The following is a 27,574-nucleotide window of genomic DNA, read 5'->3' as shown; positions in this document are numbered from 1 at the left end:
GTGGGTTTTAGTATGTTCATGATGTTGTGCAGCCATTACCACTATCTAATTCCAGAATATTTCCATCTCATATTTTTTTAACTGTTAGACTTTTATTCCTGGGATTAACCCAGTGTGGTGATGGTATATATTCTTTTTTCCAATACCTATCTGGATTTGTACAAAACCATTCTTTATAGGAGTTTTCATTGTAATGAAACTTTGACCCTGTTTTTTTTTCTTTCCCCACATCTTTACTGGAGTATAACTGCTTTACAATGTTGCATTAGTTTCTGCTGTACAACAAAGTAAATCAGCTACATGTATACATATATCCCCATATCCCCTCCCCCTTGAGCCTCCCTCCCACCCTCCCTATCCCACCCCCCCATCCCACCCCTCTAGGTCGTCACAAAGCACGGAGCTGAACTCCCTGGGCTATGCGGCTGCTTCCCACTAGCCATCTATTTTACATTTGGTAGTGTATATATGTCAGTGCTGCTTTCTCACTTCGTCCCAGCTTCCCCTTCCCACCCTGTGTCCTCAATTGACGCTGTTTTATTGGTTCTTTTCACAGCATCTCTGGAAGCTGATGGTGGAAGAGTCAGATTTACTGGGTCAGCTGAAGGTAATAGCTTAGCTGTTCTTTTAACTCTTAAAATGATGCTGGTGGACAATGACGTTATTCTCTATCCTCTCCTGAGAGTACTGGTTGCCTGTCCCCAGACTTCCAGAGTGGCTCCTTATGTCCTCATCCAAGTGGGCAAACTCCATCTAATGCTACAGGTTTATTACAGTACAAAGCTTCGGCTTACTTTCTTCTGGCATTATTGTGCTTTCATTGAATAAATGATATCAAAGACACACCAGTCATCCTGCCATTACTAAGTATGTCCCTTTAAAATGCCAAAAGCCTACGACCTTTTGTAGGTTGCGCTCACACTGATGAAATTGGAAATTATATGCATAATTCTCTTAGGATAGTGAAAAGCTCTGCTGGATTACTGAATTGTAAATTGAAATTCTTTCTGCAGATCATTAAAGACTTTTACCTTCTGGGACGTGGAGAACTGTTTCAGGCCTTCATTGATACAGCTCAACACATGTTAAAAACACCACCCACTGCAGTAACTGAACATGGTAATTGCCCTGGGGCCCAAAAATTACCAGCTTACTGAAGTTGTAGTGTATTTCTTAGCTGCTGCCAAACCATTTAGGCCTGGGCCACATAGGAGCAGCCTAGTGAGTTACAGAGAGTGTTTCCAAAATGGAAGGCCACTCAGGTAGGCTCACACTGTTGTTACTGGGAGCAGCTTCAGCTCGTGACTCTTCCTGAAAGGGTTGGTACAGGCCTTCAAACCAGTATTTCATCTCATCAGGTTATAGCCATTTATTTCTTAAGGGACATATTGAGATTTTCTTTTTTTTTTGGCCACGCCATGTGGCACATGGGATCTTAGTTCCCCAATCAGGAATCGAACCCGTGCCCCCCACCCCCCCGCATTGGGAACGTGGAGTCTTAACCACTGGACTGCCAGGGAAGTCTCCATATTGGGACTTATGGCCACTTGTTGTATTAGAACTCGTTAGGCTGTCAGTGATGGAAAACTAACCTAGGTAGAAAAGGGGAGTGTATTTGCTATTGTACCTGTAACTCCAGCGGGATAGGGATATATCTGGTCCTGAGAACTGAAACTAGGGATTGCTAGGATTCTCTCTCTTACCTTATCTTGTCTGTGCCTCTTGTGTGCTCTTTGATGGCCTTCCAGTCCCATCTGGCCACATGGCCACCAGCAGCTCCCAGGAACATACCTCACAGAGTCTACTGGGGGAGTCAAACCTGGTCTCTCTGGTAGCAAGTTAAGGGATTCCAGGGAAAGGGTTTTGATTAGCCCAACTGGATCATATACCTATCCCTGTATCAAAGAGGTCAGACTAAGAAACGCCTACTTTGGGGACTTACCTTGTGGTCCAGTGGTTTACGACTCTGCGCTTCCACTGCAGGGGGCACGGGTTCGATCCCTGGTCGGGGAACTACCACAAGGTGCAGCAAAAAAAAAAGGAAGATATGCCTACTTCAGTGAAGTGTTCACCTTTGACCAATGGGAAGGATTACCATTCCCAATCAAACTACTTGAGGAGAGTTACATAAGGACCAGAGTCAAGAAAGAGGGGAGTGGGGCAGGAGGGGAGACAGGGTTACTGTTTTTCTAGCTCTATAAAACAATAGATGTCCACTGTGCTTACACAGGACTTTCCTGGTTGCAAGAAAACCCAATTCAAATTCACTTAAGCAAAGGAAAAAAGAGAATTTATTGATTCTCATAACTGAAAAGGTCAGAGGTAAGATGGCTCTAGGCAGTTTTGCTCCAAGGCTTACATGACGCCTTCAGGACTTGGTTGTCATTCCATCTTTCACCTCTGCCTTTTCTTCTGAGACAGGCCTGCTCCGTATGGTAGCAAGATGGCCTGCAACCAAGTTCACATCCTACTGAGTCCGTGTTTATCTTGAATAAAAAATAGCTACCCTCTTTCAGAATCTGAATAGAGCCTCTGGATTGGCCTGACTTGGGTCATGTTCATATCCCTAAACAAAATAGTGTAACAAGGCAGATCGTTCCTGGGTCACCTGCCTACCCTGACGGTCAGGTATTGTCCACCCCACTGGAACTACATGGATTGTTCTGGACAGGGGTGATTCTCCAAGGAAAACCAGGGCGCTGTTATCAGCAACAGGAGAAGGAATGCATGCTAGTCAGGCAGAAGCAACTACTGTTTACCGTATCCTACTATTAGTGATAGGTGGGCTGCAGGAGAGGTGGAAAGCCAGGGGAGTCTGGATTTGTTACATAGCCAAGCCTTCTCTCAGCCCATGTGTTCTTTCTTGCAGATGTGAATGTGGCCTTCCAACAGTCAGCACACAAGGTGCTGCTAGATGATGACAACCTCCTCCCTCTGTTGCACTTAACAATCGAGTATCATGGAAAGGAGCATAAAGGTTTGCTGTGCTTCCTTGAGTCTTTCTGCTCCTACTGGTCATTATCTGTTCTGCTTCCATCCACTTCCACAGAAACCATATCATTTTGGACCTTAGAAATCACCTAGTCCAGTGCCCTAATTTTACACAAAAGAAAAGGGAAGTCAAGAGAGGCTAAGAGATGGCCAGGCCATGGTTTTGGTTTTTGTCATGCTGCTGGAATGGTCTCTGTTTATTTATAGCCACAGTTCTTTAAGACTAAAAAAAGAATCTCTAAAAGACCTCCTAAGAGAACACCTCATGGGAGTTTCCTTGCCTTCTACAAGTCCCCTTTGTATCCCCTTTATGCTTCTGACACTGCAGGTTCGAGTGAGCGCTCATTTCATGAATGTTCCTCACCTTGTTGAAACTCTAGTTCTAGATGAGCAAAGTCATCTTCTCTGTTCTTAACAGATGCTACTCAGGCAAGAGAAGGGCCTTCTCGGGAAACTTCTCCCCGGGAAGCCCCTGCATCCGGCTGGGCAGCCCTAGGTCTTTCCTATAAAGTGCAGTGGCCACTACACATTCTCTTCACACCTGCTGTCCTGGAAAAGTGAGTATTTCTGAGTTTCTCACAGGTAATTATTACCCATCTTACTTCCACGAGAAGAAATTATCAGGAGTAGAATTGGTTGGGAGCAAGATAGCCAGCCAACTGGGTTTTGTTTGTTTTCTGGCCACGCCACGCAGCTTGCAGGATCTTAGTTCCCTGACCAGAGATTGAACCCGGGCCCCCTGCAGTGGAAGCACCAAGTCCTAACCACTGGACTGCCAGGGAAGTCCCCCAGCTGGTTTTTAACAGTCTGTAAGTCAGAGGCTGCAAACTCAGATGCCTTCGGGGGCCGGACAGGATAACATTAATAAGTGAAGCTGCAGATGTGAGACGGTAGGAGTAGTGGATGCTGGGATGAGTGGGCTGGTCAAACCCTTAAAACCATCAGAGCTTTTCTTTTTTTTTTTTGCGGTACACAGGCCTCTCACTGTTGTGGCCTCTCCCGTTGCGGAGCACAGGCTCCGGACGCGCAGGCTCAGCGGCCATGGCTCACGGGCCCAGCCGCTCCGCGGCATGCGGGATCTTCCCGGACCGGGGCACGAACCCGTGTCCCCTGCATCGGCAGGCGGACTCTCAACCACTGCACCACCAGGGAAGCCCCATCAGAGCTTTTTTGTTTAAATTGCAAAATAATGAGCAGTTTACAGGCTGCCAGTTTCTGGCCTCTCTTCATCCTCTCCATTCCTGTTCATAACCCTCTACTTTTGGGGGGAAGAGCAGCTTAGGGTATGAGAGACTAGACATAAACTGGAAAGATAAAGCTGGTTTAGGGAGAAGACGCAGAGCCCACAGCCCACATAAGTAAGCTGCCTGGACTCTGTCCAAAGAGCCTCCGTAGCTCCCAGTCCACTTTCCTTCTCACTTGAGATGTTCTTAACACCCTTGAAGAAATCAAGCTCAGAAGTATTTTCCTAAACATTTTATTTTGAAAATTTTCAAATATAAACAAAAGTATGGACTATCACAAACACCCATGGACGCATCATCCATCTTCAGTAACTAGCAACATCACGCTGTTTGTTTCATCTCCTCTTTTTTTTTTGGCCAGAGCCTTATAAAGCAAATCCCAGACATGTCATTTCACTCCACCACTGTGCAATTCAAAAAAGCCATCTTTGGGACTTACCTGGTGGCGCAGTGGTTGAGAATCCACCTGCCAATGCAGGGGACATGGGTTCGAGCCCTGGTCCAGGAAGATCCCACATGCCGCACAGCAACGAAGCCCGTGCGCCACAACTACTGAGCCTGCGCTCTAGAGCCCGCCAGCCACAACTGCTGAGCCTGAGTGCCACAACTACTGAAGCCCGTGCACCTAGAGCCCAAGCTCTGCAACAAGAGAAGCCACCACAATGAGAAGCTCACGCACTGCAATGAAGAGTAGCCCCCGCTCACCGCAGCTAGAGAAAGCCCACGCACAGCAACGAAGACCCAACAAGAAAGACCCAATGCAGCCAAAAATAATTTTTTTTTTTTTAAAAAAGTCATCTTTTTACAGTGAGAGGCCTGCGTACCACAAAAAAAAAAAACAAAAAAACAAAACTAAAAAACTAAAAAAAAAAAAAAAAAAAAAAAAAAAAAAGGGCTTCCCTGGTGGCGCAGTGGTTGAGAGTCCGCCTGCTGATGCAGGGGACGCCGGTTCGTGCCCTGGTCCGGGAAGATCCCACATGCCGCGGAGCGGCTTGGCCCGTGAGCCATGGCCGCTGAGCCTGTGCGTCCGGAGCCTGTGCTCCGCAGCGGGAGAGGCCACAACAGACAGAGGCCCGCGTACCGCAAAAAAAAAAAAGTCATCTTTTTAACATAACTACAGTGCTATTATCACACCCAGTAAAATTAACAATAATTCCTTATTATCTGATATCCAGTCCACATTGAAATTTCCCCCATTATCTAAAAAATGTCTTATGGTTGGGTTTGTTCAAATCAGAATACAAGCAAGGTGTACTATTTTCAGTACATTGTTCCATTAGAAATAATTTTTAAAGGCAGATGGAATCAGGTTATCTTATGCAAGCCAGCCTAAGAATAGGTAAGTAAGCCCAGTTCCACCAGGAATCAGCTGCTCTTCCCATGCATCTTCTCGGTACAGGGCTCAATATCAGGCAGCTACCTAGAGCTCTGTGAGGGGAGCCCTTGATTTTTTTTTTTTAATTGAAGTATGTTGGTTTACAATGTTGTGTTAGTTTCAGGTGTACTGCAAAGTGATTCATATACATATATATGATTTTTTTCAGATTCTTTTCCATTATAGGTTATTATCTTGAATATAGTTCCCTGTGCTATACAGGTCCTTGTTGGTTATCTACTTTATATATAGTCGTGTGTGTCTGTTAATCCCAAACTCCTAACCTATCCCTCCCCACCCCCACTCCCCACAGAGCCCTCAATTTTATCTCCTCTTCTGTGGGCTTCAGGGACAGAGAATCACAGCAACCAAAATCCTTGGTTCCCAACACATTCTTATTTGTCCATGCAGGGCCCTCCTTCCTCCTTCATACACGCACACACGCGCGCGCGCACACACACACACACACACAAATGCCACAGAACCACTTTTAGAACAAAGTCTAGAACACTGGCAGTAATGTCCATCTACCTGTGTGGTCCTTCCCAGCCCTGCCCCCTTGCCTCCCCCAACCCTAAGTGACCACTACCCTAAATTCCATGTTTTCTCTTTTTTTTAATAAATTTTAATTTTTAAAATTTATTTTTGTTTTATATGCATTTTATTTTTGGTTGTGTTGGGTCCTCGTTGCTACACGCGGGCTTTCTCCAGTTGCGGCGAGTGGGGGCTACTCTTCGTTGCGATGCACGGGCTTCTCATTGCGGTGGTTTCTCTTGTTGTGGAGCACGGGCTCCAGGTGCGCAGGCTTCAGTAGTTGTGGCTTGTGGGTTCTAGAGCACAGGCTCAGTAGTTGCAGTGCATGGGCTTAGTTGCTCCATGGCATGTGGTATCTTCCCAGACCAGGGCTCAAACCCGTGTCCCCTGCATTGGCATGCGGATTCTTAACCACTGCGCCACCAGGGAAGTCCCTTCTATCCTTTTTACACAGTTTTATGACATCTATATATGTTCCCCCAAAGTATATATATTTTTCTATTTAGTTGTTTTAAGCACTACAAAAAAAGGTATCAGGCTATATGTAATCTTTTTAAATTTCCCTTTTTATTCAAAATCATATTGCTAGGAGTCATTCTATGTTGTACAGCTGAAGTTCATTCATTTTAATGGCTGTGCAATATTCCATCATATAAATAAACCAGTTTATCTGTTCCCATCTCTAGGCAAACTTATATCCTTCCTGCCTTTTGGGGAGAAATGGGTGGCACAGAGTTCTAGGGTTTGTCACGCAGGTGGGGCTTGAGGGGGGTGAAGTTTTTATCTTGAATAGTCTGGTGTTTCTGTCAAGGTACAATGTTGTTTTCAAGTACTTGCTGAGTGTGCGCCGGGTACAAGCTGAGCTGCAGCACTGCTGGGCCCTACAGATGCAGCGCAAGCACCTCAAGTCCAACCAGACCGACGCAGTCAAGTGGCGCCTAAGAAATCACATGGCCTTCTTGGTGGATAATCTTCAGTACTACCTCCAGGTCTGTGTCGAGGGATGAGTAGAAGGAAGGGGTGTGAAAAAAAAATCCAGGAGGTTGGCAGGAGTCATTGAAGAGGAATCCTGCATTTGGTGGAAAACTGGAATTTGAGAAAATTCATGGATTATATCACTAGGCATGTTTCTTGGGGGGCATTTTAGAGGGTAATGGAAATAAGTGGATGAAGGAGAATGAGGAGTTAAGGTCCTTATCAGTAATGCAGTATTTAATTATTGTTGCCACCTTATTTTATAGTTTGCTGTAACTTCTGGAATCCCATAGGACTTAACCAAGTCAGTCGGCGGAGGGGATGTGGCGTGCGGGGGATGGGGGTGTGGGGGTGTGGGGGTGAGATCTGCCAAGACATTGGAGGTCGTCAGGAAGTAGGCAGACGACTTCCTACAAGGCGAGGCAACATAAGGGGGTCTTCGTTCAGCTTTAAAAGGGCTTGGATAGGAGGAAGGTGAGTGGGGGCAGAGTTCCTGTTTCATCCTCTCAGGCATCTGATGTTCTTGAGTACTTAGACTATGCAAGGTACTAAAATCATTTGTGCAACTGTCTACCAGGTTGATGTGCTGGAGTCTCAGTTCTCACAGCTGCTTCATCAAATCAATTCTACCCGAGACTTTGAAAGCATCCGATTGGCTCACGACCACTTCCTGAGCAATTTGCTGGCCCAGTCCTTTATCTTGTTGAAACCTGTAAGTAGGGCTGGTTGGTTTCCTCAGACTGCTTCTAGCCTGACTGTTCCCTTAGGCACTTGCCAGGATATGGAACTATCATTAAGCAACTTTCCAATCTCTGTCTTTAAACATTTTTAACAACTTATAAAGCAAAACTAAGAGGGAATACTAAAAAGGAACTTGTCTTTGAATTTCTGAAATACTATATCACAAGATGTGGTGAGCAGCTATAGATAAAAGAACCCTCAGAAGGAAGGATTTAAAGAAATTTTTAAAAACCTTTCTGACACCACAGAAAGACTAATGAAAAGCATGTAGAATTTACTTTCTTAGAAATCTTGTGGATCAGGATCGACCAGTTTGGAAGTTGTTTTCACAGACAACTAGAGCAGTGTCTCCCTGTGTGTGTGTGTGTGTGTGTGTGTGTGTGTGTGTGTGTGTACACATATGTACATACATATATTGTGTATCTCCCTCAGGGAAGTTATTCTCAGCCTTGGACCCACGTGGGAATCATCTGGGAGCTTTAAAGTAATCTAGGACCCAGAGCACTTAAATTAGTAGAACCCAGGCACCAATCTTTGAAAGCTCACAAGCTGATTCTAGTTCAATGATGAAAAAGCAGGAAGATGAAAATGACCCCTTGTAGATTCTAATAGAACAGTTATGCTTTATCTTTGACGGGAGCTACTCGTTATTCCTCAGTTGTGCCACACTCTCTTGTTCTGGTATTTGGGGCTGCTGTTATTTTTAAGGGAGAGTGAGTTCTGTAGATGCCACTCCAGAGGGTTCTGTGAATTGAAAACAACCAAGAACCATTGTCACAGGTAGACTGTCCTTGTACAGTATGAGAGCATCCTTGGGAAAAGCAGAATATCAGAGCAGGTGATCGTCATTAAATATTTATTGAGTGCTTACTGTATGCAAGGCACTGGGGATACAAAGAGGTATAAGTCATGGCTCTGCCCTTAAGGAGCTCACAATCTAGTTGGAGAAACAGGACTTACATACATCACAGATCAGTAACAACACAGACGGCCTGAACAAACGCCAAGTAAACAGTACAGATAATATAGAGGAGAGGGAAGCAAGGGGTCGCTAAAGGCTGTGGTGGGGAAGGGAGCGCGCTGTTATGAGTAGGACTCAAGCTGGTATTGAGGAGAGTATCCCAGGCACAGGGAACAACACTGAAAGCAAAGCTCAAGGTGGGAGCACACTCGGTGGGTCCCAGAGACAACGACTAGTTTAATGTGGCTCGAGTGGAGGTTTCGTGCAGGGTGACTAAGAATGACAGTGTCTTTGCCTGGAAGGGAAGAGTGTTTTACACATGTTGCATTTTGAGGGGCTAGCAGGACTTGCATTGTCTCTCCTGAGGTCAGATGTAGAGAATGGGAATAGGTTGGCCCTTATTTTCCCAAATCTTTAATTTCACAGGTGTATCTTCCTTTTTCTCCTAACGTCAACTGTGTTTCCTGGCTAGGTGTTTCACTGCCTGAATGAAATCTTAGATCTCTGCCACAGCTTTTGCTCGCTGGTCAGTCAGAACCTGGGCCCACTGGATGAACGTGGGGCCGCCCAGCTGAGCATCCTGGTGAAGGTAAGTCAGCCTGGCCACTGAAAGTAAGCAGCCCTGTCCAAAGGACAGAGGTGGCTTTGTGGATGGGAAATCGTGATCTTTTCCTCTGAGTCAGTTAAAACATTTCCCCAATACATACACACAGAAATGATAAGATAAAAAATGTCGGTATCAGTTTTTAAAGCAGATAATTATGCGCTGCCTGAGCGTTCAAATATAGTTCAGCCCTGGATAGTTTATTCAGCCCACCAGATACGCACTGGCTTTGTTCTTACTTTCTAACATCCAACCTCCTTACTTCTTGAACTAACCCTCTGTTTCACTGAGATTATAATTATCTGCCTGTAATGGAAACACAGGCTCTCCCCACCCCAGTACACAGCAGGATTATTAATTTGAAGCTGGCTGCTAAATTCCTACTGCGTATGAGAGTACTTTCATAGGAAGGCATGCATCTACGGACTCGGTATGAAGAAGTCATTTTAGGAGCTAATAGAAATGGGAATGGGGAAGGCCAGTTGGTACTGTGGAATTTTCAGCAAGACTTTTCCAAGGAATCTCCCCTGCCCCTTCACTCCACATGGATAGCTGGTAAGTCTAAGAGGAATGACAGCTTGAGTCCTTCTCTCTGCAGGGTTTTAGCCGCCAGTCTTCACTCCTATTCAAGATTCTCTCCAGTGTTCGCAATCATCAGATCAACTCGGATTTGGCTCAACTACTGTTACGACTAGATTATAACAAATATTACACCCAGGCTGGTGGCACCCTGGGCAGGTAGGAACAACTGCCTTTGGGGCACTCAGTGGACTGTGTGTGTGTGGCTTTGTAACGAGTTGTAGAATTCCAGAGCTGGAAGGAGACTTTAGCCATTCATCTAGTCCAAATTACCCTCCTTTTATAAACAAGCAAAGTAAGGCTCAGCGAGAGAAAGGGCTATGTCTGATCATCAGTGAAGATTATTTTGCAGTCAAAGTCATCAGAGTAAAGAACCAACACTCCTGGCGCTGAGGCAGGGCGTCAGTCCCTAGCGTGACGCGAACCTTGCCGTGCAGCCTTAGCATCCCCCACCCCAAGCCTCCCTGCCCCCCAGCTTTTTCCCTCTGAAAGGAGGGGACTGCTCCTTCTAACTCCAAACTTTTTAAAAATCTAATAGTGAGACTCAGTGGTAGATGTCTTCTCTCAGAGGTCTGTCCCATTCAAAAAAGCAATTTATTATTCTGTTTCTCTCTCTGAAATGTCAAGCAGATATCTCCTAAGTGATTTTATTAGCAAGAAGAATTTTAAGATGAGATTATCTAGATCACAGGTTGCCCTGACTCATATTTCTTTGAAGAAAATCTTGGGAAAGCATGATATTTATTTTGATGCAACTCTTTTTCTTCTTTTGTAGTTTCGGGATGTGAGAATTTCTGGTCCACAAACTAAGTAAGTCAATCCCCTGCGTTGTAACAGAAGATTCAAAACAAACATCCCATTCTCTGGCCAGACAGTGTATGTCTGCAGCTACTGGAAAAGCTCTACCTTTTCTCCTAGAAGCAGTTATTGAACATCCATGGATACAAATCCTCCCCCCTCCTTCCCATGTGGAAGGGGCACCTGCCCCACCTTAGGGGAGTTCTTAACCCATCCACCAAGGAGGACTTGTGGCGTCAGCCCTCCCTCTGCTGACCATGCAGGATCTGTTATATTGAGAACATTTGTCGGATATGTTCATTTACTGAGCACCTATATGCCTAGGTACTGTTCAAACTGGGAGAGACACAGCAGTAAGCTATACAGATCAGAACGTTAAATGGCTCATGTGAAAAAGGAATTACATTTATTATTAAGTCAAATTCTGGCTGTTACCACTGAGCAAGAAAGGCACCAGGTAAGATAGGCTTCCCCACACCCCACAGACCTCCTTTCCTCTTTCAGAAATTAAAACTGAGCATCTCCTATCCTTAAGGATCTTCAAAACTGTGAATCTGAAGAATTTTACCAGTAACTTCCAATTATTTCAGATTGGTAAGAGGGTAATAATTCTGGCTATTGACAATGTATTCAGAGTATTTTTTAACAAAGAAAAAAGGTCCTTAAGAAAAAAAATTGTTAGATTTCGAATACTGAAAGATGCAGGTCTAATTATCCCACTTAGAAGGACCACAGGAGTAATCTGGCTCAACCGTCACTGATAACCATCAATCTTCATATCAGTGTGAACCAAAATATTCATTGAATAACCCCCTCCAAACTGAAAAAGAATGCAGCATTCTGGCCTCAGTGTGTAGCCACTCAATCTGGTCCTCATCTCTACATCTTCCACCACATACTATACACCCTTATTCCCTGTAATTGCCAGCTAAAGATGACCCCTTCCACTGCTTCCTCTGGAGCAGAGGTTAGCAAACTATGGCCAGCCACCTGTTTTTGTAAATAAAGTTTTATTGGGACACAGTCACACTCATTTGCTTACCTATTGTCTACAGTTGCTTTCATGCTGTTGTAGCAAAGATAAGTAGTTGTGGCACACCAAATGGCCAAAAAAGCCTAAAATATTTACTGTCTATCTGGAAGAAAAAAAAGATATTTAAGCCCACTTTAGAGAATGAGAGGACATCAACAGGGATGATGCTAGGAGTACAGAAGGAACAGCTTCCAGCAACTGTAACAGTAACCGTAATAAAATTTTGGACCTCTGGCTAGAGCTTCTAACAAACATTTCCAAGTGTTATCACTGTTTCTCATGTTTATATCCTTGCAGCAAGTCGTCGTTTATAGTCACCACCCATTCACAACAATTGGTCCTTTACCCTTTTGGCTGAGAGTACAGTACCCACAGGTCAGCTGTTAGTGAGCTCAACTCTAAAGAGAGATTTTTTTTTTTTCATTGACAGAAAACTAAGAGCTGTGCCCAATTCCACTCAACTTCTGCCACAACTATAAATCTGGGCCTATTGTAAAATCAGGCTTTTTTGAAAGTGCTGAATTTTAGACAGCCCAGGTTAATCTTTTGACAGACAATGATACCACAGAAAACTTAAAAAAAAATTCACTCCTTGTTATTTTCCTTGGCTAGCTGTCCTTCTACAGTGAACAAGCCCATTGAAAACTGCAGAGAAGGTACTATGTTTGTCTTGCTATTTGTTGAGATTAAGCTCAAAGAAATGGATGAAGAAATCCCAGTTACTACAACCAGAGATTCAACATTTATTTTATCATAAAAGTCCAGCAAATAAAAGTATATACAAGATCCATGCACGGAATCTGGTTACACACAAGACACATTTAAAACCTGGTTAAAACACAGTCTCCACAACACCAGGGAATAAAACCGGTAAGACCGAGTATCCTTAGTGAGAAACATAATCGTGTTTATATTTTGGATGCTGCTTGAATCCAATTCTCTGCCCAACAATGAGGCACTGGATCACCCACTCTTGTGACACCACAGGCAGCTGCAATGCTTCAGCACACTTCAGCACCGAGGCTGGGCACGAGGGGTCCGTCACCACCACATCAAATACCCCTAAAGCAATATCTGCAGGAAGCAGGGGAAGGTGAGTGAGGAAAGGAGACTCAATTTAGTCCTCCAGTTAAAAGACAGATGAGCCTTCTCACCAGTATATCCCGCTCTGCCCAAACTAAAGCCCTTCATGTCAAACACAGTGCCAGTGATCACAACCAAAAGTGAAAAGTCACAATCACTATGTGCTGGCCTTGAGTTTAGCAGGTACACCGGTGGACACCAGGAGACGCATAAACAGCCCGGTGCGTCACTCATGTTGGCTCACCTCTTGAAGGTGGTACTTTTCTTCTCTTAGAAACACGGGTAAGGTCAGCCTATCAAGACTGAGACTTAGACCACAAGGCCTAAGTGCTACGGGTCATGGACATCCTTGGAGCAATAACAACACACACACACTTTTCAGGTACCTTTGTTATGGGCACTTGAATGGTGCTGCTTCACAGAGGCTGCCCCCCCAGTCATGAGGATCTCAGACCAGAGCTCCAGGAAGTTCTGCTGTTGGTCTGATACCAAGAGTACCTTCAGATTCTGGAAAGGGTTTTCACGGGGTTGCCTACGAAGGAGTCAGAGAAACAGCACAACAAATAATATCCAACGACAGCCTTTCTGCAAAGGGACGCAGGTACAGCTGACTGCTATCAATAGCCCTGCGTTAGGGTATCACCCCCCGCCCCTTCCCTCTTTCTCTGAATGATGTGTATTTTCTGGGATCCTGACCTTCTCATCTACCCCTTCTGATTTCCATGTTTATCCTGAGGCCAAGTTTAAGCCAAATCATGCTCCTGAGCCTGTATTTTTAAACGTGTTGCTTAAAACAAGTTGAGAATATTGAATCTACATGAAAATCTCACACATTTTCAAAAGGTCCCTAACCAATATACTCTAGGATAATAAACTAGATGAACTGCTAAAATAATCTCAAACCCACTGAAATTCTGTAATTTTTCCTATGATCATTCTAGTTTCTAGAAATATTTACTCTCCTAGATTCTCCCCCTCCGGAAGCTTGCTGTCTTCCTGTCTGCCGTTCTAGATGGGCTCTCAGCTACTCACCAATCCAGAATTTTTTGCTCCTCGAGGCTGTACCCAGCTGGCAGCAGATAATTGCGGTAATTCTGGAGCTGGTTGGCATGGCAACTATCATGGACCCAGACATGAGACACACAAGGAATCCCACTGGCAAGGCACAGGAAGTACTTCCGGGTTCGACAATGCTGATCCGCAATTAGGAGACACTGGTAGGCTGTATTGCACTGGAAGAAAAGGAACGGCACCCATGGGTCTAGTGACTTCTAGGGAAAGCCCCTGAATAGTAAGTAGCCTTAATGAGTCATAGGGAACAGATCTGAACACTTCCATATACTATCCAAAATGTGACTGAGTCTGTCCTTCTTTTCAAGGCCTCTTCTCTCACTAAAAAGCCCAAGTAGCTTCCCTAGATAATCCCCCTGCCTCACCTGCAGCTTTCTGGGGGCTTAAATCCTCAAGGGACAACCAAACCCCAAGTATTTAGCCAACACTGTAACAGGGATTGCTATTAAACACCAATTTTAATCTGCTTTTGTCCCAGCAACAGAACCACAGCTATTAAGTAACCCAAGGTTCTAACTTCTCTTCCTTGTACACAGTAAAAATTCTGTTTCAGGCAACAATGTTTTGGCAGTTTCCCAGTTCCTGAAATCTCTAGCAACTGTATCCATCGTCCCCGGCCCCTATCAGCCTTCTTCTCGGTACAGCAAGTGGACTCTTCTCATCACTGCCCCTTTGGGAATCTACACAAAGAAACTCCTCACCTGGGCTTCATTGAAGTCTTCGAGAATATAGCCAGCTCCTGCTCGAAGCTGGGATTCTGTGTATTGCTTGTTGAAAGGAGGAATTTCTAAAAATTCTATTAAAGAGACATAACCAAGATAATAGTTACTACCAGCTGTTTTTTTATTTGCTACTTTATGCCTGCTTCTTACTGCCCCCTTTTCTACTCCCCAGCTATCTCCACAGCACTGTATCCCAAAGATGCAGGTGAAGGGCTTCCCCATGGGTTAGAAAGAGATCTGTCTTGAGGCCTATAAAATGCTGCCAAAAGAAGGGAAAGAGCAGGAGGGGTGGGGGAAGATGAGAAATGGAGGCAGGTCCTACACCTGAAAACACCAAAGGTTTCTATACTAAGAATGAGTCATGGGACTGTGCACAGGGATGGACACGCACCCACTTCCCACAGTGCTGCACTCCAACTTGAGTAACCCTTACCATCAGGAAGTTCCTCCTTATGTCTACCCTAAATCTCTCCTTCTGCAAACTAAGCCTATTCCCTCTAATTCTGCCTTCTCTGGAGATGAAGAATGACTGATTAGCACTTTTTATAATAAAGCCTTCAAATTTGCCCTTCATCAGCATTTTACCCCCTTATACACTAAATCTTTGATAAACCAAAATGCTCAAAGAAAACAGGGTTTCTAAAATTTAACTAATTAAAGTGAAGTTTAGCCAGAAAATCCTGATTCAACCTTTTACTGAAAACTATCTCCCTTTGATGGTCTTGAAGTACCTCAGGACACTGAACATCAATGACTGCTCTATAGTCTTTTTTTTTTTTTTTTTTTTTTTTGGCGGTACGCGGGCCTCTCACTGTTGTGGCCTCTCCCGTTGCGGAGCACAGGCTCCGGACACGCAGGCTCAGCGGCCATGGCTCACATGCCCAGCCGCTCCGCGGCATGTGGGATCTTCCCGGACCGGGGCACGAACCCATGTCCCCTGCATCGGCAGGCGGACTCTCAACCACTGCACCACCAGGGAAGCCCTGCTCTATAATCTTGAGGGTGAAGTAGAAGTTACGAGAGATGAGGCTGAAGCTATAATGACCCTAGGCAATTAGAAATTGCTTCTTTTGACCAATATCTAATTTGAGCTTGTTTTCTCGTCATCTGCTCCTCTTATATAAATAACACATTAAAAATATATTTTATTTAATTAGGAAATTGTAGAAATTAAGCTCTATTGAACTTATCACCAATAAAAAACCCAACCAAATGTATAAAAGTTCAGTGCCAAGACCACTCCCTTCCCCTTCATACCCGTAGTAAAACCTGCTGGAGCAGACCCCCTGAGGAGGCTGCCCAGCCCCCTGCTCTCTGGTGCCCTCCCTGCTGCTGGGGCTGCTCAGGCAGTGTTGATGCCCCAAACTCAGGCCTCTGTTTAGGTCTGACTGGCCAGCCTATTCACTTTTATTGCTCTTTTCTTGAAAATGAAAACTCAAAATGAAACTGGAAACTCTAAAGGGTTATAAGAAACTCAGAATACAGCAAGACTATTTCTGTTTTGCCGTGGCATCCTCGACCCATATCAATATATCATGCCACAATTTTCAGTACCAGCACTCTGCTGCTGAGTCACTGCCAAGGCCCCGCACAGCTCTTTATTTGTCTCAAGACTTCTATTTTATGTCTAACTTAATCCAGGACCGTTTCTAGTCCCAACCTGTTTAGATTTTAATCCCCATCTATATTTCCTGCATTTGTGTAATCAAATATTACCCTGTCTAGGCAGTCCCTTTCTCAAATTTTTCTCAGTTAGTTTGGATTTAATTTACTTTTGACTTCATGAATGGCCCTGCCAACCAGAGGCTAAAATGAACAGGTTTTTAATTCCATCATCTAAATCAAGGATGAAGGTACTAAAACCTAACTCTGGAGTCCATCCCTGTGGCTGATGGGTCCCTGATGGTGTGCCACCTAACGAGACTAGGTGCCATATTCTTAACTTGTTACTAAATATGTCTCACAAGACTGATTCAAATATTTTACTGAGCTCCTGATACAAATAAAAGAGATTCCCATTTATCTGGAAGATATACCCCATAGTTTCTTAAAAACTGTAATTCTGTGGTGGACCATTCTAATACAAACATCTCGGGCTTCTTGAGATAGACGAACCTTTAAACATTCTCATATACCAAAAATATCAAAGGATTTTGGTACTGTTGGGGCAATGTCTAAGGATGAAGGAGCAACATAAAGCAGACATATTCACCATAACCACACTTTCTATAAGAAACATGGAGGTCCCTCTAAAAAACTGTCCAAATTCCTCCTCATTTAGACAAAACCTACCTCCCCTCACACATGGTTACAAGAATGGGATTAAAAACATGTGATATATCTGCAAAGGGGAATGGAGGGAATTCTCAGGTTTATTAAATCTCACACAGGCTCACAGATTTTGAAGGAATTTGACAGTTTGCATCTCATACCAAAGCCAGCTTTCTTAGGCATGCAGTACCAATCAACAAATAAAACATCTATAGAGCTGCTTTGTGAAGTCCTGGTCTAGGAAAGGGCTAGGAGTGTGTTGAAGAATAAAGACTAGAGTCCATCAATATTGTGAAAGCAAAACCAGACCACGAAAACTGTTTTGATACCATGACACACCTCGTCACAGAAACCTCAAGGGACTCCCAATCCCTTATGATCAAAGTCAAACTACATTCTTGGCTAGGAAACTCCTCACACACCTCATTTCCCACTGTACCTATCTGAATTCTGTCTGACAAACTAGGCCTGATCCACACTTAATCTTGAAACCCCCCCACTCTACACCTGCTCCCACACCCTAAAGCCTCAATACTCACGACTGTTTGTGCACCTTCCAGATAGTATAAACCTCAACTGCAACTCCCTGACCACCCTTCCCACATCCCTGAACAGATCTCCACATAGCTGTAGCTGGTGAGATATAGCTTTGGTTAATTAAGAAAATCAGGGGCTTCCCTGGTGGTGCAGTGGTTAAGAATCCGCCTGCCAATGCAGGGGACACGGGTTTGAGCCCTGGTCCGGGAAGATTCCCACATGCCGCGGAGCAACTGAGCCCGTGTGCCACAACTACTGAGCCTGCGCTCTAGAGCCCGCGAGCCACAACTACGGAGCCTGTGTGCCGCAACTACTGAAGCCCGTGCGCCTAGAGCCCGTGCTCCGCAACAAGAGAAGCCACCACAATGAGAAGCCCGTGCACCGCAAAGAGTGGCCCCCCTCTCCCCAACTTGAGAAAAGCCCGCGTGCAGCAATGAAGACCCAACACAGCCAAAAGTAAAATAAATAAATTTAAAAGAAAATCATCCACATACCTGAAGCGCCAACCATCACAGATCTGCAGTTGGTGCTATTTTCTGATAACGATGTTCCCTGATTCGATTCCCTCTTGCAAGACTCAGCATTAGTCAGAACTCTAACTTGTAGAACATCATTCCATTTGGACTGTTAGTCTTTGCAGACACATTTGGGTACTGCACTGCTGTCAGTCACTTATATTGCAATGTGTATTTGTACCTGCCCAGTTTTCTCTCCTAGATCACACACTCTTTAGACATGTCAAATAATTTCTACCTCTCCCCATTGCAGTCTACTCAAACCCTGAGTAACAGACAACACAGAAATGTGTAGGTTTAGTTTAAGGTTGAAACACAAGAGTTGAAAAGGCCTAGAGGCTCTTTCTCTGAAATCACCCTGGGACACTGGGTACCTCACATTCCCAGTCTTACACACAGACCTCAAGAGAATGAACTTCACTCTAGCCCCTAGAACACAAATGGGAAGGATGGCAGGGCATTCAGAAACCTGACTGACATGGATGATTTGATTGTAGTAGGTAAAGTGAACGTTGGGTTCTAAGTCCCAAGTCTACCATTATCGTGGATAAAAAGCAATTATTTGACCTCTCCAAGCTTGTTTCCGCGTCTATAAAATGGGTAACATCTATCTCCCGTCTGCCTCACAGGATTGTTTTGAGGAGCTGATCACTAAAAGGAATTCTGTGAGAACAGTCTATAAACCAAGAAGCAGGGTTAAATTAATTTTCCCTGACCGTGATTCCAGTTGCCACTTGCTCTTCCTCCTCTACAGATGGTTCATAAAGTGAATGGAAAGGAAGGAAGTACACGTGTTAGAGCCCTCAGGGCTTCTTAGGGTCTTACCCTCCTCTTCCTCACTGCTTCCTGTAGGACCATCTGGCAATTTGGAGCGGCTAGCCAACTTGTCACTTGTTGTGGCCATGGTGAGGAGAAAGGCATAGCCCAGAAACAAGGTCTTGTTGAGGGGCAGAGGCCCTCTCTGCTCTTCCAGGGCAGAGGGTTCACCCATGTTGTCTCCACTCTCACAGGGGCTCACAAACTCTCCTGCCCCCACTGCACCTGGGAAGGACAGAGGCACAGGGTACAGACCATTCCTGGGCACGATGGGATGTGCAGGCAGTGTCCTGATGAACTTCTTTGAGCTATAAACCAAAGACCAATCCTATGGCCAACAACCTAGGAACAAGTTTGCAGTGCAGAGAAGTTCTATGTATTTAAGTTTTACAGTCATGACAATGTATACATTATTTTCATAAGTGAAAATCAACTAGTATTGTTTTTATACAGCCAAACCAAATACTTCTGAGGTCATCTGCAGAGAAGGTGATTCTAATACAAAGATAAAGTAAAAGTGAAAAATGTTTGGAAATCTTCAGCCCACTTCCTCTGCCCAGTGCCCTGATTTCCCCAGGATATGTGATATCTTGAAGCAGCCTTTGAAAAAGTGGGTTCACCAAGAAATGTCCCCAGCAGATACTCCCACCCTATCCCTGACCCTCACCAGAACAGTGCACAGAACTTTGTAATAAAGTGTTTTTACGTGTTGATGGAACAATATCAAAACAGCCTGCTTCAACTGCCCCAGTTTTCAACACCTGGGAGTAGGTAAGTGAATCAGCCAGTCCAGAACACCCATGCTCGGAGTGCCCCAATAAATCCTCGAGAAGAAAACAAATACCTGACTTGGAGAAGCTGAATCGTAGGCTCATTAGGAGGCTCATTAGGAGGCTCATTAGGAGGCTAAGATGACAGACAGGTCATGCCTCCCTAAAATAAAACCAGCAGCAAGAGAACAGTCTGATGTAGCATGTATAAGCCTGGGCTTCAAAATCAGACTACCTGAGTCTGAATTCTGGATTACTGTGTCACCTTGGGAAAGTTAGCCAACTTTTCTGTGCCTCAGATTCTTCAGCTATAAAGTGAATTCTAGCACCTATGCCTCATAGGGATTATATGAGGTAGTATGTATGATGCAGTTAATTCCATGCCTCACATACCCTGAAACACAGCAGAGGTGTTAGATAGATATGGAGATGACACAACTCAAATACACAGGAAACAAAAGCAGCTCTGGTGCCAGGACGATGTAACAACCAATGAACTTCCTCAGTTTGCGAGACTCAGAAAGCGCCCTTGGGGCAGACTCTGAGGACTTTACCTCTGTGTCTCCAGAAGCCACAGTGGCTGGGCCTGGGTCACAGCAGAGACCCAGTAAACAATAAATGGATTGAACTCCTCTATTAATATGACTTGAGGGACTAGAAAGGGGTTATTTGGGGGTAGGTAGGGAGAGGGGAGCTACAAGCCAAGGTACTGGCTTTCAATAGGACATCCGGGAAAGCCAAAGGGCCCTGAGCACAAGGGAGAGGGGAGCAGAGCTTCTGGACGGAGATGGTGCCAGGAAAAGGAAGAGGTCTAAGAAAAATTTCACCTGTTTTGAATCTGCTCAAATGCATTACATTTCCTCTCCCTCCTAGAACCAACACAGGGGTCAGCGGATGTTGCCAATCAAGACCCGGCTTCCTATCTACCCAACTGGACTCTGCTGGGAGATGGAGGTTTGTGCAGGACTCCAGCTGTGTAACCGGGACGGAGGAGCCATTGCGTGTATCAGGCTCCGTCTCTCCAGCAGCTGACCCTGCATTTGCTGTGGTCCGAGGGAGAATGAGGCAAAAGGGAGCACTCACCAGGTTTCACAGTGGCAGATTTCCGGCCTCGCTTGGCAGGGGACCGTTCCTCCTCAGAAGTGGTAAGTTTTCTTTTGCCTGAGGGAACTCCGGTGGAGGCACGAGGGCTTTCTGTGATCTTTCGGGTAGGGGTTGTACTGCTGCTGCTGGAGGCAGCGGGGGTGGCGGGGGAGCTGATGTTACTTCGCCGCTTCCGTTTCCCTTCCACCAAATTGTCTATGGGAGGATAAGCCGCAGGTGAGTCAACTCCCATGGTCTGAGGCCCTGAACGCCAAGAAGCTGGGCACAGCCTGATTCAGAGACCGCCACACCCTTTCCCCCACCTCCCATGGGGGCAGGAAGCCTCTTTTAAGGCCACCATATTTTCTGTTTCAGTCTCTGCCATGACTAAAATGTGCTGGGTCCCTTATAGAACTGGGGAGGCCAAAAAAAATCTGAGGACTTACTATTTGGTCTTGGCGAGAAAACAGAGCTATGAAGTGGCTCCAAGAAAACTGGCTCATTACCATCTCATAAACGACCAAGGAATAAGATTCAGGGAAGCATTACTGATTGCTCTAAAAACCACTCCTCCTACCACAAGCAGGCCAGGGTCCAGAGGCAGTTAGCTGTTCAGGAAGCAGAGGTCTTACCTAAGCTGATATCTGCTGCCTTGGTGAGGGGTGTCACTGCCTCATATGGGCCTAGGCCGTACTGCTCTCTCAGTCTGTTTCCTTGCTCCAAGGACAAGATGACAGCCATTCGCTTATACCACTTCCTTTGGCCTTCTTTTTCAATGCTGTAGTACAGCTCTCCAGACTCCTTCCTATGCCCTTTCACCACTCCTGGGTAGGAAAAACATAAAAGCAGCTTGCTGTTTAGGCTGTTCAGCATCCACTCAGAGCAGGCCTGAGTCAGGGAATTAGAGAAGGTACAACAGAGGACTGCAGTTAGGGCTGAAAAGAACCCTGGCTGTCAATCCCAGACACCGTACCACTTAGGGTACATGTAGACACCACCCAGGGACTGGACCGTGAAGCTTCTCAGCAGAAGGAGCCCTTTAGTTATAAAATAAAGCTTCCTAAAGCCAGCCTTTGTGGGTTGTTAGCGGTTCAAATGGTTCTTGAAGTGAAACGGCATGTGGTTTGTTAAACAGTCCCATTACAACTTTACTAAACCTTTCCTTCTTGGTTTCTTTGGCGGCTGGGTGATAATTCTTGAGGTAAGTTGTAGATGAAAGATGACATCATTCAAAGAGAGAGAGCATGTGTCTGTGTAGCAAAATCAAAATAGAGATATAGAGCAGAGAAAGGAAAAAAAATAAATCCTGCCTCTCCTCCCTAATCTTCCCTACTTATTATCTACTTTTCTGCTCTTGTTCTGATTCAGAACCTCAAGATAAGGCCTCTAGATTAGAAGGAACACGATGTGGGGTATAAAAGGAAACTGGGCTAGAATTCAGGAGACCTGAGCCTAGGCCTAATTCTGCTACCACCAAGCTGTGTGAACTTGGGCAAGACCCATTTCCAATCCTATAAAAAAGATACATATATAAACATAAATGCAACACACGTATGATATAAAAACAGGGCACTAATGTGAATACTTTTTCATTCCTATGAACAGAAGGGTTCATTTGTTCTCTCCCATTAGCCTGTGCTTAAATGAAGGGCTAAAGAAACCCAGAGCATGCACCAAGGGGGAAAAAATGATAGAGGAGAAAGCAGGCCTTGGTTCTCTCCCTTACCTATGCCACAGAATCACTCTCTTTCCCCTTTGCTTGTTCATCTCCTGGCTTAAATCTCTAAATCAAAAAGACCCCTCAAGAGCACAAAGAAGCCCAAGGCCAACAATACACTTCACACTAATGACGAGCTACTAGAACTAGAAGCTGTCTAGTGTTAACATTAGCAGACAGCCTCAATAAATGGGACACAGAATCCCCTCCCCTGTATGCCATAATTCACTCAGGATAGAGAACTGCCTCTCTCTTAAGAGGGCCTAATGTGGACCTCCAAGAGAGGCTTTACACCAGAAAGAGGAACAAATGCATTTGATACAAACTATGTAAGTCACAGGTCATAAAAGATCTCAATCCATGTGCTACTAACTGATGCTACATGGAGCTAAGTGTTATCCAGAACTAGAAGGTGAAGTGGCCCATATAACAATGAAATAAAGGGGCAAAGAGCAACTACTCAGGAGTCCAAATCACGAGAAAGTCTGAAGAGACTTCAATAGAGGCATTTTTGCCCATTATATACCAATCCTTGTTCCAAAAAACCCCCCAGAAAAAGGATGTTTTTAAATGACAAACTCAATGCAAACATGTATTCCCAAATTACTTCACAGAAAAGAGGCAATATATTCAAAGAATGGGCACATGAAACAGTCATAACAGACAGAAATCTCTCACCATCACCGGTACAGGGAACTGTACCGGTTTAAAAAAAAAAAAAAAAAGGCACCATTTTTCCAAACCAGAGAGTAAGTGGTGGGTGTGCAGACATACAAACACAGCACTAACAACCTCCTCCTAAGCAAAAATATCTCAATATATTTGCCACACTCAGCTACCTACGGTTCCCATCAAGAAAGGCAGTAACTTTACAAGTCAGTGGTGAAAGAATAGAAAATGGAAAGGGAAAAACACTAACTTTACAATGGAGAAACTTGGCAACCACCACCTTCACCAATGATGAAGGTTAATATCAGCAGAGATGCCCTTTGGATGTCACATACTGCCCTCCCACATACAATGTGTTGAGAAAGACACTTCACTTCTGCAGCATTCCTTTCAAAAACCCATAACGCCAATCTAGAGAAAACATGAGACAAACCCAAACTGAAGGACACTCAAAAAACACCTGACCAGTACTCCTCAAAACCGTCAAGGTCATGAAAAACAAGAAAAGATTCAGAAATTGTTACAGATCAGAGAACAAAAGACACATGAGGGGGCTTCTCTGGTGGCACAGTGGCTAAGAATCCACCTGCCAATGCAGGGTACATGGGTTCCAGCCCTGGTCCGGGAAGATCCCACATGCTATGGAGCAACTAAACCCACGTGCCACAACTACTGAGCCTGTGTTCTAGAGCCCGCAAGCCACAACTACTGAGCCTGCGCTCTAGGGCCCCCGAGGCACAACTATTGAGCCCACGAGCCACAACTACTGAGCCCACGTGCCACTACTACTGAAGCCCACGCACCTAGAGCCCGTGGTCCACAACAAGAGAAGCCACCGCAATGAGAAGCCCACGCACTGCAACAAAACGTAGTCCCCGCTCATCGCAACTAGAGAAAGGCCGCGTGCAGCAACGAAGACCCAACACAGCCAAAAATAAATAAATAAATTTATTTTTAAAAAAAGAAAATAAAAAGACACATGAGGACTAAATGCAATACAGTAATCCTGGGACAGAAAAACGACATGGAACAGCTGGTGAAATCCAAAAAAGTTGGGAATTTAGTTAATAGTAATGAGCCAAGGTAGTTTTCTTAGTTTTGACAAACGTACCATGCTAACGTAAAATGTTAACAACAGGGAAACGGGAAAGCTGCGTGAGGGGTTCATGGGAACTCTATATACTATTAATACTCTGTACTTTGCAACTTTTCTGCATATATAAAATTTTTCAAAAATAAGAAGTTTATTCAAAAATAAACAAGCAATAAAGAAGAACAAAAAAGCCAGGGGTGAGAGTAACCAGTGCTAGGAATGAAATACGACTTTAGAGAACACAGAAAAGTACTCAGGCTGCAGTGAACGCTGTTGGTATTGGAGGATTGGAGAGGTGTTAAGAGAGGTCTTGCCTCTTTTATTACCTGCACTGAAATACTCATCCTCCGAAAGGGCTGTCACTTCTGTGTCCAGTGGGATGGGGTCACACAGCAGAATGTCTTTGCCCAACACATCACACTCATACCCATCATCAAAGAGCAATTTATACTTCCCAGCTCCAACATCTCGTGTGATTTTTCCAGAGTAAAAATAGCCATTGGATGACCACTTGGCTACAACACGGAGCCCTACAAAGCTGTTCCCTGGAGAGGAGGCATCTAAGCCATCAGAAGGGCCAGCAGCAGTCTGGAAAGGAATCTCTGGAGAGTCGCTTCGACGCAAAGCACCAGCACCCATGTCTGCTCGTCTGGTGGAGTCTGGCACGCGGGGCACAATACGGGTGAAGGATTTATCATCTGGCGACATGCTGGGTGAAATGTCCTCTATGCCCAAGGGGCCAGGCACAGCTGTTTCCCTAAAGAGAGATAAGAAAAAGGAGAAGGCAGTGAGAATAAGCAGAGAGCAGTACTTATCTACCAATTTTCCCACTCCTTTGTCCATGGGTCTCCAGCCCATTCTTTGCTAACCCATCACAGGCAGAAGCCTGGTGTCTCAGCAGCCTCACTCTGAACCCTGCCCACTCCCCGGTCAGTGTGGGCCCCTCTTCTCCCTCCTGACACCCCACATACTCTCTACTCCCCTCTCTTCTCTCTACTCCCTTTTTTTCTGAACAAGTCATAGACTAAGTGTATCTCACACTACCCGGGTACCTGGTTCCAGTGGTCCGAGAAGGCGGGCGGCCCCTTCGCCCGCGCCCACGAGGCGTGACGGGAGCCTTCCCTCCCTGTCTGATGCCAAGGCCCGCATCACCATCCTCCTCACACACTGGCGTCCCTGTCTGACTGACCCCTTTTCTAGGACTAGAGAATGAAGACAGGTTAGTCTGATAGCACCTGCTACTGGATCCTTTCTTCACAGTCTCCCCTTGGTCCTCAGACTACATGCCAGGCCAACACGTGCTGAGCCTCCAGGGCAGCAGGAAGCTGGTCCACACACCCACCACCCAATCAGCTGGGAGCAGGAGTACAGGGTAACAAGTAAAGGACATCCTTCTATGCAAGTCTACTCCCTCCTGACAAAGCTTCCTACTGCTGCCCTCAAAAACAGCACATCCATTTCTGCCCTGCCTTCTCTTGTACTTCAGGCTCTGGATACCTGTAGAGGAAAACAAAAAGCTAGGGAATGTGTCAAGTTGGGGCCGCTACCCCAAACTTTCTGTACTCCCAACCAAAACACTCATAGGCTGCAGAAAATGGGGGCTGGGGGACAGGAATATGTGCCAGCTTTCCCAAAGTCCCCTCACCTGTTTTCTACAGTTTCTCAGGAAGTCTGCCTCCCAGAGGGCTCCACCCTACCTCCCATGCAAACCCAAAATAGAAGAGGAACGAAAGGGGAGGACGAGGAGTTGATTTATCCTAGGAGGAGGATGCAGGGACTTCCCATTACTCCCCTTTTCCCGTGATATTAAAACGTCAGCAACCCTGCCCCTGCTGTGGCTCTCTCTCTGGAGACCCTGTCTGCACCTCAGTTTTCCTGGGCCTCCTCGGGAGCTGGGCAAGGCAAAATCTGCGGGTTCTGTCCCACTGGTTTTCCCTTTGAGTGGTCCGGCTCCTCTCCCTGAGCTGCCACTGCTGTGCATGGCTGAGAGACTTGTCCCACTTGACGTGCGGTGTAAGCTGGATGCCTTGGAGGAGAAGGAGCTGATATCCCCCAGGTCACCTGAAGAGCCCCCAGTCTGTGAAGGGGAAACTTCAGTTTCACACTCCTGACACTCTACAACTGGCTCTTCAGTCTCCTGCAAGGAAGAAATGGATACAAGAGCTTAAAAAAGCCACAATAACATAATGCTCATGTGATGGTTGGAAAATCCTAAATGGCAAGAAATTTCAATTCAGAAAGGTGGGAATTAGGAGGGAACTTTCTGGAGTAATGGAAATGTTCTATATCTTGCTTTGACTAGTGATTACATATAACTGTCAAAGTCACTGAACTGAACATTTAAGACCTGTGCATTCTACAGGGAATACATATCTCCATAAAAAATAAAACAAAGGTGGTACTAGATCAGAAGAAAGAGACCTCTATCCTGAGCTAAGTTAAATTATCTTTTTACTGGACAAGTTCACAACCTTTGGCTGCTGAGAACCCAGCAAGGATTCCAACCCAGAGGACACAGGTAATTCCCTGTCTAACAGAAGAAAGGTAAGGAAGTAGGTAGGTTAGAGGAAGAAGTGGTTAGGAGCCCTTCTGGGTACATGATTATAGCAGCGGGTAGCCTTACATGTTTTTTGAAATTAGATATTTTCTATTACCTTTCAATATGTGATCAAGGAAATTAAAAATTATAGGCAAAAATAGCTATATAATGGTATCACTCTTTACCAAAATGAAAACCAAAAAGGCAATAATCAAAATATATGAATTTCCGGTATCTACAGAGGACAGGAATATCAAACTGACTTTATCTCACTCACATGCCTAACTTTGATGGATTGGTAGTGGTTGCCTGGAGCTCAGTTTTAAGCAGCCACTAAGGCTAATTCCCAGGTTTAGTGAGGAAAGGTTCTAGGACCAATCAGCAATGTCCTCTATGGGCACAGGATTGAGAAATTACAGCACAGGTGCTGCACATTTGCTTTCCTACTCTAGCCTGTTCATGCCTTATTGTGCTAATTATCAGAGAAAATATGGAGAAGTATAAGACAGACTCTTCCCTCAAAGAGTTTACAATCTCTCTGGGAGACAGTATGCAATGCACACATGTTTAAATAATGCTATAAGATGATTAAATGATTATTTTTGACCACTCCCTTCTTGAAAATCTCTTCTCCTCTAAAATCTATAAAGTCACTTTTTCTTCCTTTCATTCTACCTCTTTAGCTACTTCTATTTGTACTTGTTTTTTGGTTCCTCTTTCTCTGCCTATTACTTTTAAATTAGTATTTCCCAGGACTCTTCTCATTCCTTTCCTCACTCTCCCATGCTTCCTCTGGCCAGTCTTACCTGACTTATTCCGGCCTGTCTACCAACAATACAATGATGACTCAGCT

The 27,574-nt window shown here is 45.0% G+C and overlaps 2 protein-coding genes across 12 annotated transcripts in view; one reads left to right on the top strand and one right to left on the bottom strand.

Annotated features, from left to right (window-relative positions):
* TUBGCP4 (tubulin gamma complex component 4) overlaps positions 1 to 14,675 on the top strand; it is a 51,130-nt gene extending 36,455 nt beyond the window's left edge. For 4 of the 6 annotated variants that reach the window (XM_089907316.1, XM_022587292.3, XM_022587294.3 and 1 more), the window contains 9 exons: positions 557 to 607; positions 1,014 to 1,119; positions 2,870 to 2,977; positions 3,410 to 3,548; positions 6,956 to 7,133; positions 7,697 to 7,831; positions 9,294 to 9,410; positions 10,024 to 10,163; positions 10,780 to 12,087. In XM_089907316.1, the coding sequence (XP_089763442.1) occupies positions 557 to 607; positions 1,014 to 1,119; positions 2,870 to 2,977; positions 3,410 to 3,548; positions 6,956 to 7,133; positions 7,697 to 7,831; positions 9,294 to 9,410; positions 10,024 to 10,163; positions 10,780 to 10,792 (987 nt within the window). In that variant the 3' untranslated portion in view covers positions 10,793 to 12,087. Of the gene's footprint in view, positions 1 to 556; positions 608 to 1,013; positions 1,120 to 2,869; positions 2,978 to 3,409; positions 3,549 to 6,955; positions 7,134 to 7,696; positions 7,832 to 9,293; positions 9,411 to 10,023; positions 10,168 to 10,779; positions 12,088 to 14,542 lie in introns of those variants that run through there. The other 2 variants (XM_022587293.3, XM_089907315.1) reach the window with 2 other exon arrangements.
* TP53BP1 (tumor protein p53 binding protein 1) overlaps positions 12,566 to 27,574 on the bottom strand; it is a 66,305-nt gene continuing 51,296 nt past the window's right edge. For 5 of the 6 annotated variants that reach the window (XM_022587278.2, XM_022587282.2, XM_022587279.2 and 2 more), the window contains 10 exons: positions 26,048 to 26,319; positions 25,235 to 25,384; positions 24,509 to 24,939; positions 21,336 to 21,527; positions 20,704 to 20,919; positions 18,860 to 19,075; positions 14,691 to 14,785; positions 13,951 to 14,150; positions 13,305 to 13,450; positions 12,566 to 12,909 (listed from right to left, as the gene is read on the bottom strand). In XM_022587278.2, coding sequence (XP_022442986.1) covers positions 12,722 to 12,909; positions 13,305 to 13,450; positions 13,951 to 14,150; positions 14,691 to 14,785; positions 18,860 to 19,075; positions 20,704 to 20,919; positions 21,336 to 21,527; positions 24,509 to 24,939; positions 25,235 to 25,384; positions 26,048 to 26,319 — 2,106 coding nt within the window. In that variant the 3' untranslated portion in view covers positions 12,566 to 12,721. The remainder of the gene's footprint in view (positions 12,910 to 13,304; positions 13,451 to 13,950; positions 14,151 to 14,690; positions 14,786 to 18,859; positions 19,076 to 20,703; positions 20,920 to 21,335; positions 21,528 to 24,508; positions 24,940 to 25,234; positions 25,385 to 26,047; positions 26,320 to 27,574) is intronic. The other variant, XM_022587280.2, reaches the window with a different exon arrangement.

The sequence above is a fragment of the Delphinapterus leucas genome, chromosome 2 (genome assembly GCF_059928025.1).
Source record: "Delphinapterus leucas isolate spDelLeu-1000000601 "Yukka" chromosome 2, BTC_Dleu_Yukka2, whole genome shotgun sequence".
Lineage (NCBI taxonomy): Eukaryota > Metazoa > Chordata > Mammalia > Artiodactyla > Monodontidae > Delphinapterus > Delphinapterus leucas.
Note: the sequence above shows the minus strand (reverse complement) of the source record. Positions and strands in the feature narration are given on the sequence as shown.